This window comes from Aedes albopictus, chromosome 2 (assembly GCF_035046485.1).
Source record: "Aedes albopictus strain Foshan chromosome 2, AalbF5, whole genome shotgun sequence".
NCBI lineage: Eukaryota > Metazoa > Arthropoda > Insecta > Diptera > Culicidae > Aedes > Aedes albopictus.
Genome location: NC_085137.1, coordinates 159444936 through 159463879, shown reverse-complemented (window position 1 = coordinate 159463879; position 18944 = coordinate 159444936). Strand labels below are relative to the sequence as shown.

Genomic DNA, 18944 nt, shown 5'->3' with positions numbered 1-18944 from the left:
TAAGTAAGGAAGGAAGGAAGTAAGTAAGTAAGTAAGTAAGTAAGTAAGTAAGTAAGTAAGTAAGTAAGTAAGTAAGTAAGTAAGTAAGTAAGTAAGTAAGTAAGTAAGTAAGTAAGTAAGTAAGTAAGTAAGTAAGTAAGTAAGTAAGTAAGTAAGTAAGTAAGTAAGTAAGTAAGTAAGTAAGTAAGTAAGTAAGTAAGTAAGTAAGTAAGTAAGTAAGTAAGTAAGTAAGTAAGTAAGTAAGTAAGTAAGTAAGTAAGTAAGTAAGTAAGTAAGTAAGTAAGTAAGTAAGTAAGTAAGTAAGTAAGTAAGTAAGTAAGTAAGTAAGTAAGTAAGTAAGCAAATTCCAAAATTCCAAAAATCTCATTCTGAAATTCCTTCCAAGAAGTTCATGCGAGATTCCACTCGGAGTTCCTTCTGGTATTTCTTCAGGAATAGGACAGATAGATGAAGTACTAGATTTGTAGTAATGAGCAGAATTTTAGTATGGTGAGAAGGTCAATTCTCCGTTTCTGCAATGAAATGGTGCAAAAGCGTGGGTATTATGATTCGTTGTCTAATTTGATGCTGTTTGAGCAAAACTTTGGGCAACAGTGTTGTTGTTTTCTCCATTTCTTGCAACATAAACAACATAGTTATCCAAAGTTTTGCTCAAACAGCATCAAATTAGGCAAGGAATCATAATACCCACGCTTTTTGCACCATTTCATTGCAGAAACGGAGAATAGGACAGATAGGTGAAGTACTAGATTTGTAGTAATGAGCTGAATTTTAGTATGGTGAGAAGGTCAGTTCTCCGTTTCTGCAAAGAAATGGTTCAAAAAGCGTGGGTATTATGATTCCTTTCCTAATTTGATGCTGTTTGAGCAAAACTTTGGGCGACAGTGTTGTTGTTTTCTTCATTTCTTGCAACATAAACAACATAGTTATCCAAAGTTTTGCTCAAACAGCATCAAATGGGGCACCTTCGGTGTAGTACTAGATTTGTAGTAATGAGCTGACTTTTAGTATGGTGAGAAGGTCAATTCACTGTTTCAGCAATGAAATGGTGCAAAAAGTGTGGGTATTATGATTCGTTGCCTAATTTGATGCTGTTTGAGCAAAACTTTGGATAACGACGTTGTTTATATTGCAAGAAATGGAGAAAACAACAGCACTGTTGCCCAAAGTTTTGCTCAAACAGCATACAATAGGACAGATCGATAAAGTACTAGATTTGTAGTAATGAGCTGAATTTTTGTATGGTGAGAAGGTCAATTCTCAATTCCTGCAATGAAATGATGCAAGAAGCGTGGGCATTATGATTCGTTGCCTAATTTGATGCTGTTTGAGCAAAACTTTGAGCAACAGTGTTGTTGTTTTCTCCATTTCTTGCAACATACACAACATAGTTATCCAAAGTTTTGCTCAAACAACATCAAATTAGGCAAGGAATCATAATACCCACGCTTTTTGCACCATTTCATTACAGAAACGGAGAATTGACCTTCTCATTATACAAAAATTCAGCTCATTACTACAAATCTAGTACTACACCGAACGTGCCCCATTAGGCAACGAATCATAACACCCACACTGTTTGCACCATTTCATTGCTGAAACGGAGAATAGGACAGATCGGTGAAGTACTAGATTTGTAGTAATGAGCTGAATTTTAGTATGGTGAGAAGGTCAATTCTCCGTTTCTGCAATGAAATGGTGCAAAAAGCGTGGGTATTATGATTCCTAGCCTAATTTGATGCTGTTTGAGCAAAACTTTGGGCAACTGTGTTGATGTTTTCTCCATTTCTTGCAACATAAACAACATAGTTATCCAAAGTTTTGCTCAAACAGCATCAAATTAGGCAAGGAATCATAATACCCACGCTTTTTGCACCATTTCATTGCAGAAACGGAGAATTGACCTTCTCACCATACTAAAATTCAGCTCATTACTACAAATCTAGTACTACACCGAACGTGCCCCATTGACCTTCTCACCATACTAAAATTCAGCTCATTACTACAAATCTAGTACTTCACCGATCTGTCCTATTAGGCAAGAAATCATAATACCCACGATTTTTGCACCATTTCATTGCAAAACGGAGAATTGACCTTCTCATCATACAAAAATTTAGCCTATTACTTCAATTCTAGTACTTCACCGATTGTGTCCTATAGAACAGATCGGTGAAGTACTAGATTTGTAGTAATGAGTTGAATTTTAGTATGGTGAGAAGCTCAATTCACCGTTTCTGCAATAAAATGGTGCATTTCATGACAGTAGACATTTTTTTCCTTAGGTTCAATGTTTGCTGAGATTATGTTATCATGTTTTCAGTTCAGTGCATCCGTCATTATGACAAGCGTGGAACGCTGATCCTCGGCACCTCGACACACTAGGGCACACCAGTGCACACTGGTAGGCACATTAAAAAAACGTTGGCACAAATGAAATGTGTAGAGTGACTACCCCTTGTGTTACATTGATCTGACAGCTCTGACAGCAAGGGACTAAACATAAATTACGTAAAGTGAGTACCGAGGATTGTTCACAATCTGCGAACTTGACTGCGGAAAAAATTGTGACCATGACACCGCTGATCATGCTGCAACGACGTAGCCTCCATATGATGACCGATTGACAAAGACATATCACCAAACCAATAAAAGCAACAGTCCGTTATGTTGATTCGAGTTTTTGAACCTAAAATATGAAAAAAATATATGTAAAATGGTTAATGGAAATCGTAAAAAAAGACAAATTCTTGCCGAAGTGATTCTTCAGTTTTGACAGCTGGACATTTTTTTCCTGGTTTCAAAGTTTGCTGAGATGGTTTTCCCATAATTTCAGTTCAATGTTCATTTGTGCCAGCCGGTGCCATTAGTGTGCCCGGTTTGCCCAGGGCACACTGTGTAGAGTGACTACCCCTGCTTTCTCACCATACTAAAATCCAGCTCATTACTACAAATCTAGTACTTCACCCAAACTTCACCGATCTGTCTTATTAGGAGCAAGCAAGCAGACGACGTCATTGCGCGCCAAAGCTACACGCAGCACGTTTCCATTGTCTGCAACCAAAACAAACATCGACGCTCGTCCACCGGCTGATCGTTGTTGTTGATAACTTGCATGGAAAGGTAAGTTAACTCATTATGATCCCTTTCGAGATTGTTTTAATGAAACGGAAATCAGGCCAAACATGTCTAAAGGTCCTATCTGCAGAAGAGAGGCTCTCTTTGGTTTCCCTCTCTTGCGTTAATATCTCAGCTGTTTATTGGTATTATAATTGTCTCCTTGCATTGAACGATGGTCAAAACAATCGTCTTTTGATTTGTACTGCAAAAATAGTTGAAAAGTGTATCATTACATTGCAATAATTGAAAGAGACAGTGAACAAAGAGAGCCTCTCAAATGCAGATAGGACCTATTGAAATGTTTGGCCTGAAATAAAACAATATTTTCTGGAATAGTAGCTGATTCGATTGATTGTGTCATTATTTGTTATTACCCGTTGCAAGAAAATAGAGAGCGAAAAAGGTGCAAAATCGCTAATAGAGATAAGTGACATTTCATCACACGAACACTAGCTTGAATTTTTCCATACACAAAAATGCACGACAATTCAAAGGCTATTCAGATTGCATATGAAAATATTACCCAACTGATTTGGGTAAAACGGCTAAATAATGATAAAACTAACAACCGGGGTAAGAGTGCACATATTTTCCCCCAAGTTTCACTACTACATCTACAAAAGAGACACGCATACATTTGAACGTGATTACCACTATAGACCTCCGCTGGTATGTTTAATCGTGATGGTGTCTTCTACAATAAGTGCGCGAATTGGCCAAGGAATACTGCGCCGAAAACACCGAAATGATTTTTCTTACAGGCGGAGATGTATGGGCGCTTGCGCGTACAAATTTTCGCGCAACGCATAATACATTCAGTCTTGTACTGATCGCACGCGGTTGATACCGGTTGGGTATGTTTTAAGTAATGCAAATATGGATACTGCCCATGATATGAGATTCACCCTTGCGCACAACTGACTGACAGATCGGTAAAAGTCAAGGGGAATGACATATCCTTTTCTAACTGGAATATCCGCATTTATCCGTTTCTATCTGTCGCTAACCGTTTCTAAGCGAGCTGCTAAGTGAGCAGCAGTTAAACGCGATTAACGTTAGAGTTAGAGACGGATAAAGGCGGATATTCCGGTTAGAAAAAGATATGTCATTCCCCTTGGTAAAAGTGTGAAACTAAAATTTTTTCTTGCTAAGGGCCGATTTCTTCACCTACCCGGCTTAACGACATAAGCCTGGTTTATCTTAAACCACACTTAAAGTTAAGCCAAAATCTTAAGCCAGGTTTAAATATTTGCATTTCTTCACACCGGTTTAGCAAATAAAGGTGACGGCTTACGCTAAGCCAAGCTTAACGAAATTTCCCATATCATTCCAGTGACTTTCCAATGGAAACGTCATTTTAAGTCGCCGATATTTTGAAATATTTTTTTCGGATACAGAAGGATGTTGCGGCGGTATTTTGGTGAAACTGGCAACTGTATTGTCTAATAGGAATTCATTAATTAGATGATTCAGTGTTAAGTTGTGCGCTGAGTTGTGCAGTTCGTCCCTCTGGGAGTTTGGATTAGAAAACTATCAAGTAAGTTAAGTTTAAGAAAAAACAATGTAGATTATTAAAATGAATTATTTTCAATATAGCATTGAAGCTGCCGTAAAATACGCTGCTCTCAGTATGTGTTTTATTAATCCAGAACCAGAAGAAACTCGCGCCAACAAAGGAAATTAACAATAATGATCTACCTAGACTGTTGATGTTTTACCCAATGCTAGTATCGATGATCTACGATTTAGTACCTATTACATATGATCGTTAGAATTTGCTGGTGTTAGAATTTTCCTCTCATTATACAAAGTTGGAGTGCCACATTGCAGAAAAGGCGTTGCAATGTTGATTTTATGTTGTGATATCCATAATCGCCTTCGAATAAAGATGCATTTCGATAGTGAGTTTTTGAAAATGTGTTTGTCATGAGATGCTCCAGAGTTCAGACCATTTTCAAATATGTTTAAGCCACAGCAAAGTTCAAGTTACACTAGAAACTGAAATCCCTTAATAGAAACAGTTTATTCTACCTTCATTCCATTCGTTGGTGTTTTTAATACTTTATTTTAAAAATGTTTAGGTGCCGTTCACAACGCTCAATAGGGAAAACTGTACTGATTAAGGGACAAGAATTAGCCAAAACAACAAAACAGTTTTCTAAAGTTTTGCTCAAACATCATCAAATTAGGCGAGGAACCATAATACCCACGCTTTTTGCACGATTTCCTTGCAGAAACGAGAATCCACCTTCTCACCATACAAAAAATCAGCTCATTACTACAAATCTAGTACTTCACCGATCGTGCCCTATTAATATTCATCATGAAAAAAATGGAATTAAATGTGCGCTTTAAAAATCGAGTTTTGCAACGAGTTGCAAAACATTTTTGCAATGAAAAACACATCACTAGAATATGATCATTTCTATCAGTACCATCATGCTTCGCGGTGGTTCGATGGGAACAGTCATGTCTTCTATCATGCTAGACACTAAATTTTGATCAAGCAAGCTGTACCATAACCGTGACAATTTGGCAAGCTCTTGCCGTGACAACTCGGGTTGTGGATCAAACAATTGCATTATGATTCATAATACAACCGAAATCAGTTGCATTTTGAATCGTACTGCAATTGTTTGGTATAGTACGATAAACTAGTCCGTTGTGATACGGCAAGCACAGACAAACAGACGTCTCACTCTACTCACTTCTCATCGTTACCCTTTTTAACGGTTAGTTCAAATATTTTGTAGGCAAATCGCTCGGTCACGGCGCTCGCATCGTTTTTGCTCCTGTTTGACGTTTGCTCACTACTGCCACCTACTGAGCGATTTGCGTAACACAGCCTGGTTAGCATTGGGTGATTATGTTTTCGTGACGATGATTTTTATCGCAATTTGTTCCAAGTGATACGTCTGTTTGTCTGTGCGGCAAGTATAAATAAAATTTCATAGTGCTGAGTTGCAAAATAGTTATTTGTGTAACGAGTTGCAAAAAGTTGATTTTTTCAGCACGAGTCGTATTGTTCGTGCAGTTGAAAAACGGAATTTTTAACACGCGAAAATCGATGTTTCTCCTAAACCGTGTGTCGGACGTACGTCGGGCACAGTGCGCTAGATAGAGGGCCAGGTCCGCTGTCCAGCGCACTACGCCCGACGTTAGGTTTCACGTATAGATTTTGAGAAAATTCGATTGTCGGGTGTGGGGAAACTTCGGGTTTCAACCGCGAAGACAATACATTTATCCAAAGAGGCTTGCCGAGTTAAATAAATACGAAGAGTGTTGAAAAAATCGAGTTTTGCAACGAGTTCCATACAAAATTTTATGCAATGATTTTTTTCATAATGCAACCCATTCTTGAACCCATTTGAGTTGCATAATGTTCATAACCAAGTTCATAACGCAACTCAAATGAGTTGCATTATGAAAATTATACAACTATTTTTCATTATGCAACTCATTTCAGTTGTATAATGAGCCAGTTCGGAAAAATTGGCCATTATGATATGTACCAAAATGAGTTATATAAAATGTAAATTATGATTCTGAATTGCATAAAGATATTTAAAATCCACTTGCGTCGTATTTTTGGCAGTTTTGTTCTCTTCGTCACGAGAGGTTTTTAGAAACCTATTGAACTCAAAGTTGGCCTCAAATCCTTCCAAAGTAAGCTGAATGATATTGTCTATCCGGTTCGAATCAAGACCGACATTCAATCAAAAATTGCCATTTTCTTGGTCCACAAGTGTCGCAACTGTTTCGCATCTAGTGCGCTGTGTTGCTGACAACAACGGGAAGGATGCGCACTACATTTGACATGATTAAAAAAACGTCGCGAGTTGGGTCACGTCGCGACTTGATTGTGCGAAGTCCGGTTTGGTGGCGGCCCGACAATATGGCAATGTATCAGGCATTTTGGCCGACAAAAAACTCCCACGACGGAGAGGACAAACCTGCCAATAATATCCAACGTCACCCTATTAGGTATTCAAAATAAGTCATGTTTAGAAGTACATACACCACGAATAAAACTTTTTATATTTAGAATTATGAGTCAAAATGTTGAATATTCGATGGGCTAAATGTGCTTTTTTGAACTAAGTTTTTATAAAAAAAAATCAGTGTATAAAAAGGTATTAGAAGATTTTTTTTTGAGTGTCATCCTAAGTTTGTTTGTAAAAAAAATAATATCTTTTGAACCATAAGAGACGAAAATGTTTATTGTGACCTGAAATTATGGAAGGACCGGGTTAACCGGGTTTGTTGTTGGCATGTTTATCGGAATGGTGTTGTTAAATAGATAATGGAATTTGGTTATCTTGATTATTCCATTTTTTTCAAGACAAACTCCAGCTCGTTTACCTCTTCTTGTGAAACGTTTCCCGACCATTTATATAAACATTGCTTCTCCTGCATCAATTCCTGCGTTCGTCACCACTGAATCATCCTCATCCCATATCATTTTCAACCCTCGAAATGCCCAAACTATTTTGTTTTTCATGGTTTAAATACTAGTTTGATCACACCATTCCCATAGTGCATTGGTGGAGCAGATGAGAAAGGCAACGGATTTGATCAGGAACTCGGAGGACAACAGCTAGAATCTGAATGAAGTAGCAAAAAAGCAACTTCAATGGAAGCGAAGGAAGTTAGAAAAGAACAGAAGATAAACATTTTTTTCTTCTTTTTTCTTTGTCTCACTTTTGACAACTTTCGCTCCAGAGACTTGGTACGATATTTTAAAGTTGGCCGTATATCAGCCGAATAATTCGCCAAAAGTGGCTTTTGAGCAGCTCTATAAGAGGATATAGAACCAATTAGCTCTGTTAGCCAGGTTCTACATTCGACTATAGAGCCGACTTAATGCCATTTTTGCGGCTTAATGGTTACTTGGGAATTTTATCGTTCATAAGTGTACATGTTTCTTAAAAAATATTTTCTGCCGTTTCAAAAATTTATTTATGAAGCAGGTGAAGAAACCCAAACTCTGCAATTTGCGGTTTAAGCCTGGCTTAGCGTTGCTAAGCCACCTCAGAGCACCGCTTAAAATATTCTCAATTTAGTTGAAAATTGGAGTTTTCGACTACCGAAGTTGGATTTTTCTTCAAATCCGTGCGTCGGACCTAACTTCGAAAGTGGTGCGCTGTATAGCAAACCTGATCCGCTATACAGCGCACCACTTCCGAAGTTAGGTCCGACGTACGGATTTGGAGAAAAATCCAACTTCGCTAGTCGAAAATTCCGGGTTTCAAGTGCACGTACAATAAGCCACACTTAACGTAAACCGTAGCTTGATTAAACCGGGTTTAATGGTTAAGCCGAGGTAGTAGATGTATGAGAAATTAGATCGCCAATGGCGCTGTTGCCAATAAATTAATTAATTTCATTTCATATCTCAGATGTATTTATCTATTATTTTTAAATACGCATGTTGTTGTAGATGTTTTGTTTTGGCTATAAAAATTTGTTTGACACTTGTAGGACCGGTATTGACGCTGTAAGGGCGTGGCAAACTAGATGTTGGTCACACGAACGCTCGCGACATTGACATTCTGTGGCTAGTTATTCTACTGCCGAGGTGAAGAAATTGAAAAAAAGTTAAGCCCGGCTTAAAATGTTGCTAAGCCTGGTTTAAAATTTAAGCCCGGGTGAAGAAATCGGCCCTAGAAGCGCACAAGGGGAATGACATATCTTTTTCTAACCGGAATATCCGCCTTTATCCGTCTCTAACCGTCGTTAATCGCGTTTAACTGCTGCTCACTTAGCAGCTCGCTTAGCAACGGTTAGCGACAGATAGAAACGGATAAATGCGGATATTCCAGTTAGAAAAGGATATGTCATTCCCCTTGGAAGCGCAATAAAATCTGCCTTCTCCAAATGTTATGCGAGAAACAAACGCATGTCACGCGCCAGCTCTCGGTTATTTTCGCCCGCCTTGCTCAGTTCGCTCGATTCAGTTGCTCACTGTAGCCATTTTTCTTCTCACTTCGCCCTTCTCACGCGCATTCCTCCATCGTTTTCGTCATTCGTGATTCGTATGAAAAAGTGTGTCGTGAATTCAAGTGGTGCAGTGCCCATTTCAAGTTATTTTTCAGCGGTAAAATTCGAGGATTATTTCTCAAACTTCGTTCATCGGATAGATTATCAGGTAAGTAATGGAGGAACTATGGAATTCAATGATTTGCGGAGCGTTTTGTACCCGAAATGTTCGATTGAAAAATGGAAAAGTTCGTACCCATGGTCGCCATCTTGAATTTTGATTTTTCTCTTTCTCGTAACCTACAGGGTTGAAATCGCCAAGCGCTAGCGCTACGCAGTTGAAAGTATACGTCGATCGTAGCTCGTCGCACGCTGTGATGAGCAGTTCAGCAGGTGGGGTAGTCGTAAGTAACGCGTTGCCTGGAGGAAACTGCATGAGTTCGGAAGATAAATCGAATAATTTAGCATCGACGACGGCGAATCCTTACGGAATGGCTTATCAACAGTACGCTCAGTATTGCAACGCGTACTATCAGCAGTTGCAGTACAATTCCGGGGGGTCAATGTCGACGAATGTTCCGCCACCGCCGATGTCGGCCAGTGGAGGAGGGGGTTCTCCCGGAGGTGGCGCTGCGCCGGGTTTCACAAGCGCCACGATGTCCACCGTATCCGGTGGTCCCGGAGGAGACGGTTCCGATGGATCGTCCTCACCGTCGTCAGGTAGTTTATTGAACAAGTCGTCATTTTTTAGTCCTCAGCAGCAGCAACAGGATGGGAACATGCAAGGATTCAAACAAGCGCCGAGTCAGTTCGGACCGATTCGATTCAATATCAACAAGCAACCCCAGAGGGTGAGTCCATTGGTGCAGCAGAGCAACCCTCTGTCGGGTGGATCTCCTCAGTTGCCCCCGCCACCACAACAGCAGCAGCAGCAGCAACAACAACAACAACAACAGCAGTTCAATCAGAACAATCAGCAGATGAGCAAGAGAAAAAAGAAAAAGAACAAGAACAATATGAACAACAACAACATGGCAAATCAGCAGCAGAACAAGCAGATTTTTAACAATGGAGGAATACCGCCATTGATGCCGCCGGTTCCTCCGGCTGCTCCGAACTTTTCCTCGCCGGTTCAGGTGCCGGATTTGAGCAAGCCTCCACCGCCGTTTCCCGGTCAATCCGGTATGGTTGGGGGAACTATTAGTACCACTGTTCCACCGCCGCCGGTCATGAAGAAACCGGATCCGTTCAACAATCCGACCGACACTTGGCCAGAAAGTCTGAACAACTTTGTCGCGCGCTGTTACGCCAAATGCAAGACAGATTTCGATAAGGATCAGATCGATATTTGCCTTAAGGGGCGCATCACAGCTGCCGCGAACAAAGGTGAATTGTGGACCAAGGATTGGGATAACGAGCCGGTGCCGAGCGTTCATAGCGAACGGGCCCTGCTGACGCCAAACCAGAACAAACCGAAACAATCCGGAATCGTCGGTAGCATTAGCCAGTATCAGAACCAGAACAACCGAAGCGGTAGTCCTTCTCCTCCCAATGGATTCGGTCGAAACAGTCAAAACTTTGCCGCCCGCAAGAACGGCTCCTCTGGTGGGCTGGGGATGCCCCATTCGCTCGGTTCTCGCCTGGGAAACAAGTCCGGTTCGAAAAAGTCTCGCTCGTCTCGTTCGCGCTCCCGATCTCCCTCAAGTCGCTACAGCACCAGCCGGAGCCGTCGCAGTCGGTCTTCCAGCACGGAGTCCCGTTCACCTCGCCGCAAGCGCCGCTCCTCCGATAGTAGCGAAGATGGCGGAAGTCGCAACTCCTCCGTCGTAGGAAAATCTTTCAAGCTCAAAAACCAAAAAGTCAATCAGAAAAATAAGTCCAACACCAAAAACCAGAACCACCAGAAACGGTCCGGTTTCTACTCGGAGCATGGTCAGATCGGAGGCGCCGTGGATGGTGATCAGGAAGCGCTGAAGAAACGTGCCGCCCGGTTCAACTCCAACAGCAAGAAAATCTCGCCTCCCAGCTTCGCCGCCGCTTCCCCGCTGAAGAAACGCCTGCAGATGCCGACGCCTTCCCGACTGTTCATCGATGATGCCGCCGGAGACGGAGATGGTGGCCTGGACCTGTTCGACCTGCACATCGTGGGAACCTGTCGCGATCTGGAGAAGAGCTTCCTGCGGCTCACGAAGGCCCCCGCACCGTCCGAGGTGCGACCGGTCGAAGTGCTGCGCTACTCGCTGCAGAACGTCAAGAACAAGTGGGTCGAAAAGCAGGACTACTACTATGCGTGCGATCAACTCAAGTCGATCCGGCAGGATTTGACGGTAAGTTTCATAAATTCTACGACCTTTAGAAATTTTTGAAGTATTCTCAATGATTTTTAGGTATTTCAATTTGTCTTATTCATTTAATAAAATGGATTGTGATTTTCTTGTTAGGTCAAGAAGACAGACATGTAAAGACAAACACAAACGTAATGTGAATTCATGTTTTTTGCAGGTCCAAGGCATCCGCGACGCGTTCACCGTGCAGGTCTACGAAACACACGCCCGCATTGCGATGGAAAAGGGCGACCACGAGGAGTTCAACCAGTGCCAAACGCAGCTCAAGATGCTCTACTCCGAAGTGGGGGGCGAGAATATTCTGGAGTTTACGGCGTATCGAATCCTGTACTACATTTTCACCAAAAACACGCTCGGTTGGTGTTGAAATCTGTGAAGAAGTGAAATCGTTTCTCGGTGGTTTCTAACAATGTCCTTTTTTCCATCGACAGATCTGACCACCATCCTGAAAGCGCTCACTGCCACCGAACGGGAACAGGACGTGATCATTTTCGCGCTCAAACTCCGTTCGGCTTGGGCCCTCGGCAACTACAGTCGGTTCTTCACGCTGTATCGGACGGCCCCATTGATGGCCGGTTATCTGATTGATTGGTTTATCGAGCGAGAGCGCAAGAACGCCCTGAAGACCATTATCAAAGCGTACGTATTTGACCTAGCTTTGCGGCCCCCCGATTGAGTTTTTTGTTGAAATTGCCCAAAGTTAGGTCTCTCTGGCTTCCTCCTCTTCCTTCTAGGTTTTAGGTGGTACCACTCTTGGAGTTTGGCTGTTGTTTCTCTTTCGATGGGGCTGGTTTTGGGAGGGAACACATTTCCAAATTGTGATTCTGTTTTACAGGATAGCGCATTCTCGGACGAAAGGATTGCTGATCTCTGTTAGATTTCCCATTTCTCTATTCTCTCACATGTCTTTTGCCGAAAATAACTCATTTACCAATCTATTACCGTTTAGTTATCGTCCCAATTGCCCGGTGGACTATGTCAGTCAAGCGTTGGCCTTTGAGAGTGTGGACAAATGTTTCGACTGGTTATCGACGTTCGAATTGACCTTTATTACCAAGCAAGGCGCGACTGCGGAGGATGGAGGTGCTGCTGCTGCTTCGACGACATCGGTTACGAGATTCATCGACTGCAAGACCAGTATGAACGCGCTGGCAAACTTCTAAGCCTAGTCTCCTCGTGAGCACCCCAACAAGTGGTGCAAGGAAACCCAACATCAAACCAAACTTCCGTCATGGCGCCAAGTCTTTGTCCTTCTGGTCTGGCCGTTAGTCGATTGATTTTCGGGATCAGCCCGAATCGTTGTTTCCGCCATGGAGAAAGTTTCGCCAGATCGGAGGAAAGTAAATAGTTGGCCGTTTTCTTGAGAAGACCAAGAGGAATGCGTTTTAGAATTCCTCTTCCTTTGGGAGGACTTCAGCTGCGTGCCCGGATTGCCAAGTCGAAGATGGTTGAGGGGACTGTGGAGCGACGAGAGAAGAATGATGGATCCAGAGATTTCTCGCGGAAGGACGAGAAAGAAGAAAATTGTGTTGTGTTGCGTGATTGAATATCTGATTATGAACTGTCGGTGGTAACCGAAACGGAGTGGACACTACTTCCGAGAAGGGGTGCGCCGATGAAGATTGTCTGAGTCCGCTGAGCCTTGTGGGGATCGACTGCGAAGGAGGACGCGGCATCCATGACATGGAGCAGAAGCCCGGAGGCTTCCGTGTGGATCACAAACTCGAGGATTTTGAAAAGATCAAGAGTAGCATGAGACTGTCCGGCACGGAACTGCCAAGTCTGTGGAAACGAGCAAGAATTGCTGACTAGAAGATAGAAGTCTTCAAACAAATCGAAGTTAGCAGAAATGTGTCGAAAGTCTATCAGAAGCTTCCTGGAAGACGTCATGACAAGTAATGTGTTACCAGCAACCAAATGAAGCTAAACTCAATGAGCCAGGACAACTCGGGAGAGTTGCCGAAGCAAGCTACCATCATCTTCGGTGTAACGGTCGTACGCAGGAGACGCAGCTGATTGGCCCCTAGATCCTACCACAAGGCTGGCGACTAGACATCGATTGAGTCGTAAATTACGCGTCGCGTGTGTTGTGAAAACCCGAGTGAAACTCTGGGATGGATTTCTTCTTAGGAACTCTACTGCTACCATTGCATTGCTCTTTCGAAGATTGTCTTGTGAGAGGGTGCTGGGTTTTGTATATAACGGCCCCGGGTGATAGCTGATTTCCACCAACATTATCCATGATCGTTGATAAGTGTAGCAAAGAAGAACTTTAAGCCAATTTTAGAAGAATCCTGTATGAACTTAGTGACTAGGTGTAAATATTTGATTGAAGAACTTCTAACTAGATGAACTCTTTAAGTGATTTTTGGGTTGGGTCAAACATCGGATTTCGTTGGATTTTTTGAATATTCATCAATTCGCTGGATCGAATTCAGAACGGGATACGGACAATTGTACCCGGGGAAAATTTTGCAGGTCGGAAACCGAGAGCGCACAATTTGCTGCACCAGTATATGAACGATCAACGCCTGATCGATAGTGCACGGTGCGACATACCGAAAGAAAACTACAAGTCATTTTCCTGAAAAACTCCCAAAACACTGTCCATCCGCAAGCAGTAATTCCTTTTCCCTAATATCCCGTCTAAGCCACTCTGTACGATCCCGTCTAAAGCCAATCCTATCCCACGATGATTCCCAATGTCCCCCCAATTTAAAACAACCGATAGCTGCTGATCTTCCGAAGTTCTCGTTCAACGGAACGGAAGCGATTGGAGACACTGAAGAGCCAGTGCGCTGGTGGAAAGCAAAGCGGCTGTGAAGATGAAAATGGTTCGCGGCGGTGTAAATCTCCATACTTTAATTTTCGATTTTGTTTTGCTTTAGTTTTTTTATCATTATTGTTTCCATTTTGTTTTTGTCGTTAACTAGTTGTACTTGCCAATAAAATATAATTTCTAATGAAAGAACTAGCATTCGCCGCGTGAGATGCAGCACCGTTTGATCGCTATGGATAGTTTTCCCTGCCCTTTACGAACTCCAAAATGCCTTTGGAAAGTTCGATCCCGATGATATTCAATAAAGTTTCGTTTTCATTAAAAAATGACCTTGATCTAGTGTTCTTTTTAGAGAAATTCCCTGCTGTAGGTTTTAAGCTGAGATCGCCCAACATTGAAATTGCTCAGTTAAGACTCGAGGCAGCAGCCCCTGTTTCCATCTTTCTCTTTCTCGTGTTTGTTTAAGAGGTTTAAGAGAGTGAGGAAGAAAAAAAACATTTACGTCATTGACTCAGGGTTTGCAGATGACGCAATCCGTACACTTTATTATTTGATCCGTCTAGCGTCACACGAAACAGTCTAATCAACTTCGCCGGAAAACCGTGGTCAATCATTATCTGCCATAATTCATTTCTCTTCACTGAATCGTACGCCGCTTTGAAATTAATAAACAGATGATGAGTCGGAACACCGCTAGCCATTATGGTTTCCCATAGCGGAAATCATCATGGTAACAGGTCGCAAGCCCTGGTAAAGTGTGGAACGTTTTGATGGCTGTGATCCCTGACCATCATGTAATCAAAATCCCAGGGATACTCAAGTGACCATACTGTTGGGTTGTGGGGGTTGCGTGTGTGTGGTGCATATATTGACAAGCATTGCTATGGATCGTTAGGGCTGAGTAGGAGCGAAGAATGGATCTACGATTGCTTAATTGCGATTATACCTACTGGTATAGTCGTGGTTCAACAGTGGTGGCCCCGATTTTCGCTTGTGTTCGGCCTAGGTGGTTTGTTTAGGCGGTGCGGGTAGGTCTGTATGTACTCCGTACGTGCAGTGCGTACGGCTTCAGCATTGTGGTTACTTGGGTAGTGTAGGATAATTGGGTTTGGGACTGAGGGGGTCGTCATTGATTCTGCCGACACCAGTGAGTGCTCATTGTTGGCGGTTGTGTTGGTGACGATTTCTTCAGCTTTATAATCTTATTTATACCACGCACAAACTTTGGGAAGAGGGACTGCTTTGTAATGCAAGAGAGGGATTTGAACTCTGCGTTACGGGTTGGGTGAGGTCATGCAGATAGAAGCAACCCAGGTGACCGTGCGGCTCTGGTCGTGATGGATGCATGAGTGCAGTGTGTGTGGAGTGCGCTACTCTATGGGTGCAGTTGAGTCCGGGTTGGAGTGGAAAGAGACCCTTCTCTACCCTAGATCGGTTTCGGTTGTACGGGCGGGGTAGTGTTTGTCTTATTTGTGACGTGTTGTGCGTGATTTGCGGCCCGAGCTGCGTGGTTACTTGGGAAGTATTGTGCTCTGCAATCTAGATTTTGGTTTTAAGGTGAAGCTATGGCTGGGCGGTGCCTCGGATTTGTTGGGTGCAGGTCGGGAGAGCTGGAGGCGGTTTGTGCTGGAGGGTTTGCTCGATTGGTTATTCACTGGTGATGGCCAGTCGATCGACTGTTCGCGCAGCCTGTCATTTGGTTCTTGGGGTTTGTGCTCTCGAGGTTCGGGGCGTTGCTTCATTGTATCTTCGCTTTAATACTAATATTCCTTGTTTGATTAACTGACTATTATGTACAGGTGCTTAACTCATTCTATTTCATAGATTGCCAGATTTAAGGGTAATGGTTCAATAGGGTGTTAGCAATCAGAGTGGATTAGAACGAGTTGGCGCCTACAATACACCAACACTAACACACATACACCAATACTTACACGCACACATGCACCTACAACTAGCTGTAAAAGACCAGTGGGCGGGACAATGGTGCCTACCCAACAGTTGTAGGTGGGGTGTTTGGCTTAGCTACATGACTTGGTCCGGCAAGCCCATAAACATCAATTGGTAGACGTATTGCCTAGTGAAAAGACAACGCAGATGGGCGAAAGCCAGGGGATGCGTTGATAATAGCAGAATAGCAGAATAGCAGATGAGTCGGCAAGTTATACCTACCCCCTAAATTTATCAAGAATCTGTCGCAGGGTTGTTGGTCGGCCCTCACGAAAACCCGCCTGACGAAGGACTTCTCAATCGGCTTCTGCCTGTTAAACGGAATAGGACAGGTCGGTGAAGTACTAGATTTGTAGTAATGAGCTGAATTTTAGTATGGTGAGAAAGTCAATTCTCTGTTTCTGCAATGGGGCACGTTCGGTGTAGTACTAGATTTGTAGTAATGAGCTGAATTTTAGTATGGTGAGAAGGTAAATTCTCCGTTTCTGCAATGAAATGGTGCAAATAGCGTGGGTATTATAATTCCTTGCCTAATTTGATGCTGTTTGAGCAAAACCTTGGATAACTATATTGTTTATGTTGCAAGAAATGGAGAAAACAACAATACTGTTGCCCAAAGTTTTGCTCAAACAGCATCAAATTTGGCAAGGAATCATAATACCCACGCTTTTTGCACCATTTCATAGCAGAAACGGAGAATTTACCTTCTCACCATACTAAAATTCAGCTCATTACTACAAATCTAGTACTTCACCGATCTGCCCTATTAAATAGTGCAAAAAGCGTGGGTATTATGATTCCTTGCCTAATTTGATGCTGTTTGAGCAAAAGTTTGGGCAACAATGTTGTTGTTTTCTCCATTTCTTGCAACATAAACAACATAGTTATCCAAAGTTTTGCTCAAATAGCATCAAATTAGGTAAGGAATCATAATACCCACGCTTTTTGTACCATTTCATTACAGAAACAGAGAACTGACCTTCTCACCCTTCTCACCATACTAAAATTCAGCTCATTACTACAAATCTAGTAGGGTTTGTGTTCCATCAGTAATCTCACGCTCCCAATTTCATCCTATTCGAAAACAAGCGATTACGGCACCGATTGATTCCGTTCTTTTTGTTTTCATGCGTGCTCACTTCTAACAAAAAATACAAAAATAAGAAACAAAACAAACAGTGCTTCATTCCTTTGTTTTTCGTAGGATGAAAATGGGAGCCACATGCTTAATAAGGGAACCATTACCCTACTACACCGAACGTGCCCCATTCCGAGCAAAATTTTGTATGGTGAATTGAGAAGTGTTCTTTCTCTGTAACTTGCGCATTGCTGACAATGCCCTTGCTTGTATAGAGGGCAAATGAGACCCTCCAACCAACTAGCAGACATCAGTTCTTCATTTTTCCATATCTTCAATATAGGGGTTGTGTGCTAGTAGTGGACCCTGCGCCTATAGTGGACCCCCTTCAGAAAAACTCAAATATAAATGCCCAAATCAACTATTTCCAAGCAACTTCCACCGGGGGAACATCAATTACATTGCTACACAGCAGTTCCTGGCAAACAAATAACCCAGTGGCCGCAACAATCGGTTATTTTAACTATTTAATGAATGTAAACACTCAAAAGGGTCCACTATACGCACACTTAGGGAGGGTCCACTATAGGCACCGTCGGCGGCGTGACAGCTAACATGGAAATCAAATGGGGCCACTATAGGCGCCGAGATATTTGTAAACAATCCTATAATGGACCCCGGTGGTGTCCATTATAGGCAACATCGATGCGTATTTTCAAATGCGTATTTCACTGGAAAAATATATTAATGTTGTATGTTTGACGGTCGTAACATAAAGAGGGGACGTGAAACTTATTTAGAAAATCCACTTTGGAACAATCCACTGCCTTAACATAGCTAAAAAGCAGCTTAGGGGGTCCACTACTAGTACCCAAACCCTAATACGGTGTAAGAGTTGATACACTCTAAAGAATGTTCACGTCCGATTTACGTGAAATATCACGCAGCTCATCCTTATTCTCAAAACCTCAAAAGTTACGTGATGTTAGCAACTTTCACTCGATAACCACGTCGTATGTACCGCCATGTTTGGTGAAAGCCACCTTATTTTCACGTAACTCGTTTCAACGCGGTTGTGTTGGTGTACTTCCGACTTGGAAGTTTTCGTGGAACGAAAGTTGTGTTAATTTCCGGTTTGCAAAAACAATTCAATATGGCGTCGAGAAGTAGGTTGGTACAAGAACTGCTTGTTGATAGAATTTCTGTGCAAGTTGCTGCAAGTATTGAGGTAATTTAATTGTTTAAGGCGATTGATAGTCATTAATTACAAGCGCTTGGCCTTTTCATTAATTTCAGAAGCTAGAATAGATGTTATTAGTCCAGTTCAACGAGTGTTTGAAACGGCTGGACTACAAAGCTTGTGCGGCAAAACCATAAGGTTTGTTTTAAATTATCCAATCTTAAAGACCGTTCGCAATGCTGTTTTTTTTTTAAAACTCGCCATACAAAATAAAACAGCATTGCAAACGGCCTAAAAGGGTCTGAATTCTTGTAAATGATAAAAGACTGATAAAGATTTGTCCTTGACTGTTACATTTTGGTACCAGTTTATAGCGTATCTATGCTAAAATCTATGCTTTTTAATTGCATTTTGTAAGGATCTGAAATCTCGTGTCTCTTCAAATACGTTGCAAGCTGGTGCGACTGCTTTATTTTCATTCAAACATGATGTATATATCACGTGAAATTCACG

General features: G+C 42.2%; 1 protein-coding gene across 1 annotated transcript; it reads left to right on the top strand.

Moving 5' to 3' along the window:
* Positions 1-9094: 9094 nt before the first annotated feature.
* Positions 9095-14552, top strand: LOC109407254 (leukocyte receptor cluster member 8 homolog). Its single transcript, XM_029859317.2, has 5 exons — positions 9095-9268; positions 9406-11426; positions 11602-11800; positions 11876-12083; positions 12394-14552. Exons 2-5 carry the CDS (start codon positions 9477-9479, stop codon positions 12605-12607), a joined length of 2571 nt encoding a protein of 856 aa, XP_029715177.2. The 5' UTR covers positions 9095-9268; positions 9406-9476; the 3' UTR covers positions 12608-14552.
* The last annotated feature ends 4392 nt before the right edge of the window (positions 14553-18944 follow it).

Bases quoted from the DNA above. Each gene is read 5' to 3' on its own strand.
- LOC109407254 (XM_029859317.2), top strand. From the start codon at position 9,477: ATGAGCAGTTCAGCAGGTGGGGTAGTCGTAAGTAACGCGTTGCCTGGA. The intron at 11,427-11,601 runs GTAAGTTTCATA...TGTTTTTTGCAG, and splicing joins CGATCCGGCAGGATTTGACG to GTCCAAGGCATCCGCGACGC. The intron at 12,084-12,393 runs GTACGTATTTGA...ATTACCGTTTAG, and splicing joins CTGAAGACCATTATCAAAGC to TTATCGTCCCAATTGCCCGG.